The sequence below is a fragment of the Leiobunum rupestre genome, chromosome 1 (assembly GCF_980474605.1).
Source record: "Leiobunum rupestre chromosome 1, qqLeiRupe1.1.hap1, whole genome shotgun sequence".
Classification (NCBI taxonomy): Eukaryota; Metazoa; Arthropoda; class Arachnida; order Opiliones; family Sclerosomatidae; genus Leiobunum; species Leiobunum rupestre.
The window spans coordinates 35,436,484-35,445,122 of record NC_143384.1 but is presented as its reverse complement, the minus strand read 5'-3'; the positions used below and the strand labels follow the sequence as shown (position 1 = coordinate 35,445,122).

The 8,639-nt window shown below is 40.2% G+C and overlaps 1 protein-coding gene across 1 annotated transcript; it reads right to left on the bottom strand.

Moving 5' to 3' along the window:
- Positions 1-547: 547 nt before the first annotated feature.
- LOC149962215 (uncharacterized) lies at positions 548-1,687 on the bottom strand. The gene is made up of 3 exons (XM_090164433.1): positions 1,624-1,687; positions 1,243-1,574; positions 548-1,111 (listed from the first exon to the last, which is right to left on the bottom strand). The coding sequence occupies exons 1-3, from the start codon at positions 1,685-1,687 to the stop codon at positions 548-550; spliced, it is 960 nt and encodes a 319-aa protein (XP_090020559.1).
- Between the last annotated feature and the right edge of the window lie 6,952 nt (positions 1,688-8,639).

Below are 8,639 nucleotides of genomic sequence, written 5' to 3'. Positions count from 1 at the left end.
TAGCACTTTCACCTCGCAGCAAGAGGAGCCGAGTTCGATCCCAGCTTGTGGCACTGGGTGAAAATTCGGAACAACTCCTTCTGCATAGAGTTTGCAAGTTCTCTCCCCACTGGTTTAAGGGGTTTTCCCCCGAGATCTTCGGTTTCCCCTTCCATAAAAACTTGTTGAGATTAACGGTAATAGTTAGTGTAGGGAGCTGTTGGCTCGTACGCGTGGCATGCAGGGCTTGCCACCACCCTTCTACGCATTGTAACCCGGCCACCTGAATTAAAGGCTTCAAAAGTCGCTTGATGACTTAGGCCTAAGGTGGTGCCTTGGGTATTAGCCTTGCTGATTATTATTATTATTATTATTATTATTATTATTATTATTATTATTATTATTATTATTCATTTTTGCCTTTTCGAATCCGATCTCCAACTTGAAGTAATTCATCGGGATCAAGAAATGCATTTAATGACAGTAATTTACTTTTTGACGGAATTGGTGAAGATGTCTTTAGACATCTTATTTCTTCACTGAAATTTTGTGGTTGAACAGTCTTTACTCAATATTTGAGTGCGGAGTCGATTTCGGTTGCAGATAACGGACCAGTTGTCCTGTTAGGTTTGGACGTTCGAGTGTTTTTAAGGAATCGATGGATGTACGCCGTAACTCGAAGTAACACGGACAATGATGAGTAATTATCAAGTAAGGACGCATCTACCTTACCCAGCGTAGAAAGTGCATGAATAGGTCGAGCTTCGAGTAGGCACTCTTCAGTTTCGTCTGAAATGACTTGATGGTGGGATTCCGTAGCCTGATTGAGCCAAGACGGCCCATTCCACCATAATGAATAATTGTGGAGTTCAACGGCGGACATAGCCCTAGAGGCGCAATCAGCTGGGTTGTGTTCACCTTTGACATGATGCCATTGTACTCCAGTGACCGAACCTTGGATCTCTGATACTCGGTTAGCGATAAACGTCTTCCAACGTTGTGGTGGTGAAGCAAGCCATCCAAAGACCGTCATCGAGTCTGTCCAACAGTAAGTTTCTAAGGTGATTTTCTTAAGTGCGTCATGGATTGTCTTGACTAGACGAATGAGAAGCACAGCGCCACAAAGTTCGAGCTTAATAAAAATAATAATTATAATCAGCTAGGCTAATACCCAAGGCACCAGCTTAGGCCTTAGTCATCAAGCGACTTTTGAAGCCATTAATTCAGGTGGCCGGGTAATGACACTTGTTTCAGGGGTTCTACCTTGGTTTTTGCTGCGATCAAATGCGTTTGTACATGTACTTTACCATCCTGATTTCTGGTCCGTAAGTATACTGACGCAGCGTAAGCCTTCTCGGACGCATCGCAGAAACCTTGGAGGCTGAATTCTTGAGCTCGCTGTTGCGAGATGTGACGCTGAATGTTTAATCGTTTGATCTCCTTCAGGTCTATCTGAAACGCCTTCCAATTCTGGTTAACACCTTCATGGAGATGATCGTCCCAATCCAACTTAAGTTTCCATAAACCTTGAAGTAAGAGTTTCGTTTTGATGATTATCGGGTCTAAGAGTCCCATCGGATCCAAGATCTTAGCTACTTCAGAAATAATGACTCGTTTAGTTATAATTGGTTTGTCTGTATTTACCGTGACTGAGAACTAGAATGTATCTGTTGCTGGTGTCCATAGAAGACCGAGTGTTTTGACGCATTCGGTGTTATCGGCTCTGGTAGAGATCGGCGGAGCAGATAAATTAATTGGCAAAATTTTGATTAATCATAAAAATTGCGGTTAACCGTTTATCCATGGAAAGAAACAATTTAATATGGGAAAAAGCCAAAAATTACTGATTATTTTTTGGATAATTTCTGTTTATGGATATTATCCAAATAAACGGGTAATTTTCATCCAAACGCCGACCTCTAGGCTCTGGTCATCAAATCATCGACATAGAAGTCTTCAGTTGGAGCCAGTGCTGCTTTAGGATATTGTTGTTTAACGTCTATCGCTAGTTGCTTGAGCGTTCGTGTCGCAAGGAACGGAGCAGACGCAGTACCATACGTGACTGTTAGTAACTTATAGTCCGTAATTGCTCTGATGAACTTGTGCGCCAGACAATTCGTTGTAGATTCGTGTCCTGTGAATGGACTAAGATTTGTCTGTACATTTTCTCAATGTCTGCCGTCATTACGACAGCGTGTAGCCTGAAACGAATCCATAATAATATTAAGTCGTCTTGAATTTTGGACCTGACAAGCATGAGGTCGTTTCTAGATTTAGCTGACGCATCGAAAATTACTCTTAATTTTGTAGTAGTACTGCTCTCGTTGACAATGGCGTGATGTGGTAAATAGAATCCCTTATGAGCAGTTCTTTCTTCTTCATAGAGCAAGGACATGTGTCTGAGGTCGATATATTATTTCACGAATGTCCGATATTGTTCGTATACACCAGGATTTGTTTGTAGTCATCTCTCTTGGTTCGTAAATCTTCGTACCGCCATGTGTCGGGATTCTCCAAGTTCTTGATGACCCTTTAATGAAAGACGAACTACGTATCTTCCGTCCTTGTTGCGGGTGGTGAATTTTGAGAAGCTTTCTTCGCATTGAAGTTCGTAGACAGTGAGTGTTCTTTTCGGACATATCTCTTCTAGCTCCCAGATTCTAGACAATTGGTCATCGATTGTTTTTTGCATCATTGTTCAGAGATAAAACTGGCTTGTGAGCCTGAATCTAACAATGCTCGTATTGATCGTAGTTGCCCGTCTGAGAGTTCAACCTCGATTACTGCCGTGGCTAAGACAACCTTTGATGATGTCCAAGATTCTCTTGATACCAAACAATTGACTCCATTAGAATTCATTGATGACTCTTCAGACTGGCTGGGTTTGTTGTGCTGTTGCGGCTGTTCGCTGAGCCAAAGGATCGTTAAATAATATGCTAAGTGTATCTGCCCTTCCGATCAGTTCGTTGAACTCAGTTTCATTTGTGTCGAAATCTATGGCAGTACTGGCTAATATAATAGACGTTTGAAGCATTTCCAACTCATGCCTTGGTATAGTTTTACTGTGGTGTCCGTGAGTGGTTAAGTTGCGTGACTGGTGACGATGCCTTCAAGTCTTGTTAACTGTCCCTTGATGCCACATCGTTTGTTGATCAGATTATCCATACTTCGTTGAATTAGATGACTATTACGAACCGAACTGTCCCACACGCCAGGATTAGAAGACCAGATCCCTCAGTTTGAGTTGTAGCGGCTCACTGATGTAACGAGGATCCGGCTCGACGGACCAATAGCTAGAAACTGATTATAACAAATATGGAACTTACTGTAAATATCTTAAGGTTCGCTTTCGAGTCCATCTTCTTGCGCTTTGGCTATCGTTCTTGAGCCTAAAATTTCGTTCATTTCTTCGAATTACTTGAAGCCTGATCCCGATTTCGATCACTTCTAAAGATTTTTCTTTAATAAATTCCGTTTTAAATTTTTCCATTTATTTCTAATTTGTTGACAATCCTTATTTTAAAACCCTAATTTTTTCAACTCTTTTTCGATATTTTTAAAAACGTCTGCATTATTCTGCCTTTTCCCTTCTAAAATACTAAGCAGCTTTTTTTCATGAATAACATTAATCAAAGCTTTAATTTCCGAATCGGAAAATCTTTTGCGGATGCTTTTTTAGGGAAAAACCTCTAGGAAAGGGTTCGACAGCGTCTTTATAGCGATTTCAGGTCGCTCCAATTGAAAAAGTATACCTCATGCTGTCGCACCTTTCTACCAAAAATGGAACGATACGTTCTGTCAAATTTTTGCGTTTACATGACGAACCAAAAAACGATCGCTCTGTTTGTCGCGTAAAGTGCGACCATGTAAACGCGGTCAATTGTCCTACGTGGATTTTTAAGCCCATTTTACGCTCAACATATATCCAGAAGTAAAATATAAGTGTGACACCGTAAATCATAATTTCCTTTAATTATCGGCGAATCCTACCTTGGGCTGCAGTCGCGTAGCAAAAAAAAATAAGTTTAAGTGGGTTACATAGCCTTTTCGCGTCATAGGTGGATTAAAAAACAATAACGTATGACCAGTAGTGAGCCCGAGAAGTGGGATTGAGAAGTGGGACTGTAATTTACGCACAACATATATCCAGAAGTAGAGCCCGAGAAGTGCGACTGTATTTTAAGCACAACATATGCGACACCGTAAACCCTAGTGATTGGCCGTGTATGACCAGAAGTTAACTAATAAGTGTAACTCTCTAACAATGTATGATCAAAAGTAACTAATAAGCGTCACATTTATCGAAACAATGTTTGACCAGACGTTACAAAAACTGTGACGCTTATCGAGACCATATGTACGACAAGAAGTAACTAAAAGTGTGTCATCGTATTCCCAAAATGAACAAATAAGTGTTATACTAAATCCTAGTTTCGTTTAATTCTCGGCTGCAGTCGCGTATGAAAAAAAATTAAATTTAAGTTAGTTACAACCATAATTAACGTAGGACCCGAACTAAGCCTGAGAAGTGGTACTATTATCCCTTTAGTGTTTTTTTGCTTTTAGTTCGATTTTGCCGTGTATGACCAGAGTTAACTAATAAGGGTAACTCTCGAAATAATATAGCAGTACTCGGAACATATCGTATTACCAACATGAACAAATAAGTGTTATACTTATCGATACAACCATGAATGTATATAAATACACTAGCCGAGAAGCCCGCCTTACAGGCGGGCCCTCTGCTAGTTGTATGTTTCGAGGCACTCTACCCCAGTACGCCCCCCAACCCCTTTTTTCCCATGGGATAATTTCCGTGTCACCCTTTTCCCCATAGTAGAACCACCCCAGTAAGGCCCTTCCTCCCCCTTTTCCCATGTGATAATTACCGTGGTATCCCCTCTCCGCTTTTCCCATGCGAGAATTTCCGTAGTACTCCCCTTCCTTTCCAATGCGAGAATTTCCGTGGTACCCTTTTTCCAGCACAAATAACTCAACCCTGTACCCCTTTAAACCCCCTGTACCCAATGGCTGACGCATAAAGGCCACGGGACTAACGTACGCCGAGAGCGCCACGGGACATTCAAATCGGAACGACCCCGAAACCCCCCCCCTCCCACCTCCCCATTTCCGAAACTACCCGATACGATCCCCTTCCCCTCCGAAATTCGCGGCGGAAAGAGAAAATTTCGAGTGTATTGCGTGTTGGAACAAACACGGCCCAACTCTCAGGGGCGACAGATTTTGAGAAAATAGATAGTCGAACCACCTCAGTAACGTGGGTCGCTTTTTCCTCGCCGCCCCGCCTTTGGTTTCGTGACAGACTAAGCAAACATTCCTGAAAGCTCGGACGTACGACGACGACGACGACCGACGTACCAAGCGGTCCTTATAATATATATTCATAAAACAACGTATGATCATAAGCGACTAATAATATGGAACTTAATAAGTGGGACACTTTTTCGAAGCCACGTATTACCGGCATTAACTAATACGTGTGACACGAAACGTTTGTGGTTCCATGGTCAGTGGTATGGTAATTCTTTGTTTGTTGCTCTTTATGCACGCCCAAGATAATTGTCGTAATTCTCTCGCTCCCCGGACCGGGGTAGCTTTGAACGCGTTATAAGTTGTAGTTGCATAGTCCTACGTGGGTTTTTATGTCATTTTGCGCATATTCAGAAGTAAAATATAAGTGTGACATGATTTTCGGACTTTGCCTTTAGTCTAATGAACACCTAGCTGAAAGCGTTTCGGCTAGTCTAAAATAAAATGATGAAAAATTGGCACCTGACGGAAACATTAATCCCACTGTGAAATGAATTTACATATTTAAATATTTTGAAAATCTAGAGGGAGTCTGCCTATAAAGCTAATAACCTTAGGATTATCGGGATATGCACACTTCTCGGGTATACAAATTTGGGTTAAATTGAACAAAATTTAGAGATAGCTCAATGAGCTTGAAAATTCCCTATATTTTAGCATTAGAAGAAATAATGATTTTTCATTCTTATCAATATTTGGCGAGAAAGTTGGGGGTTGTGGCAACTTTCTCTAAAACTGATACTTTCCAAGAGAACCATTAGGAATAAGATAATGGTTCCAATTAGAAAAAGGCCCACCAAGGTTTTTAAGTCAAATTACCTTTTACCCGAGGTAAATAAACCAATAAAACTCCCAAATTAACGTTAATTAATTTATTTAAGACGTACCAAGTATTATTATGGACTTTTTTAGTTAAAATGTCTTAAACAAAAAAGAAACTAAATAAGTAATTAAAATAAATAAGCAACTAAAACATTAGAACGCGCTTTAGATTCAGTTAGCGAGATTTTTCAAAACGAACCATTTCGAATAATGCCCACCTTTTTAAGTCTGAAGAATAGCATTTTATTTAAGGAAATTTAAACTAGCTCAAAATTTCGTTTTCTGACGATAAATGAGAGCGAACGATTCTACAGAAAAGTTGATTCCGAACAACTCCTGAAAAACCGGCTCTCGAAATTTTTAGAGGGTGTTCGCTCTATTCGTACAAAAATTCTAGGTTAGAATTGAATGAGATCTCACGGCTAAAAGATTGTTTCGGTTATCGAATTATTTTTCCAAAATTCGTTCTAGGGACGTTCGCTTATCGAACTATTACTCAGAACTCATTTTAGAGACAAGCTCACTTATCGAACTATTCTTCCAAAATTCGTTCTAGAGACGTTCGCTTATCGAACTATTACTCAGAACTCATTCTAGAGACAAGTTCACTTCTCGAACTATTCTTCCAAAATTCGTTCTAGAGACGTTCGCTTACCGAAATATTACTCAAAACTCATTCTAGAAACAAGTTCGCTTCTCGAGCTATTCTTCCAAAATTCGTTCTAGAGACGTTCGCTTATCGAACTATTACTCAGAACTCATTCTAGAGACAAGTTCACTTCTCGAACTATTCTTCCAAAATTCGTTCTAGAGACGTTCGCTTACCGAAATATTATTCAAAACTCTTTCTAGAGACAAGTTCGCTTCTCGAACTATTCTTCCAAAATTTGTTCTAGAGACGTTCGCTTACCGAACTATTACTCAAAACTCATTCTAGAAACAAGTTCGCTTCTCGAGCTATTCTTCCAAAATTCGTTCTAGAGACGTTCGCTTATCGAACTATTACTCAGAACTCATTCTAGAGACAAGTTCACTTCTCGAACTATTCTTCCAAAATTCGTTCTAGAGACGTTCGCTTACCGAAATATTACTCAAAACTCATTCTAGAAACAAGTTCGCTTCTCGAGCTATTCTTCCAAAATTCGTTCTAGAGACGTTCGCTTATCGAACTATTACTCAGAACTCATTCTAGAGACAAGTTCACTTCTCGAACTATTCTTCCAAAATTCGTTCTAGGGACGTTCGCTTACCGAACTATTACTCAGAACTCATTCTAGAGACAAGTTCGCTTCTCGAACTATTCTTCCAAAATTCGTTCTAGAGACGTTCGCTTACCGAACTATTACTCAAAACTCATTCTAGAAACAATTTCGCTTCTCGAGCTATTCTTCCAAAATTCGTTCTAGGGACGTTCGCTTACCGAACTATTACTCAAAACTCATTCTAGAAACAAGTTCGCTTCTCGAGCTATTCTTCCAAAATTCGTTCTAGAGACGTTCGCTTACCGAACTATTACTCAGAACTCATTCTAAAGACAAGCTCACTTATCGAACTATTCTTCCAAAATTCGTTCTAGAGACGTTCGCTTATCGAACTATTACTCAGAACTTATTCTAGAGACAAGTTCACTTATCGAACTATTCTTCCAAAATTATTTCTAGAGACGTTCGCTTATCGAACTATTACTCAGAACTCATTCTAGAGACAAGTTCACTTCTCGAGCTATTCTTCCAAAATTCGTTCTAGGGACGTTCGCTTACCGAACTATTACTCAAAACTCATTCTAGAAACAAGTTCGCTTCTCGAGCTATTCTTCCAAAATTCGTTCTAGAGACGTTCGCTTACCGAACTATTACTCAGAACTCATTCTAGAGACAAGCTCACTTATCAAACTATTCTTCCAAAATTCGTTCTAGAGACGTTCGCTTATCGAACTTTTATTCCAAAGCTCGTGCTATTGTTCGGAAATCGCCGTTGTAAATCAGTTCTCGCTCGCGAACGACTGCCGTAGAACGTTATAATGCGCTTCAGATTCAGTGAGCGAAAATTTTTCAAAACGAACCATTTCGGAAAATGCCCACCTCTGCATAAGTGTGGAAAGGACGGTAAATTAGAACAAAAGCCCCGCCACTCCCTTTGTTCCCCTTTCTCGACCCCCCTTAAAGTACTTTTTAAGGAGTGCAGGAATTATTCCCCGCCAAACATTATTTAAAAAGTTATATAAAAATTGCCCAAAGACTTTACATTGGCGCATGATGCCCCCCCCCCCCCCAGCCCCGTTCTTTATATCATCATGGGTGCACATGTAGCGGCATAGTCAGAACGCTTAATATCAAAGTGTCTCTGGTCTGGTTCGTCGAAATTAGGAACACCGTGACTTGTTAACATCATGAATTCTTTAATTGTGATATATCCTTTGTCCATATTATCGGTTGCCTCTCTGATCCTTCTGACAGGTTTCCTTTTTCGTCAAATTCTGGTTATATTTGAAACGCGTTCAAAATCTG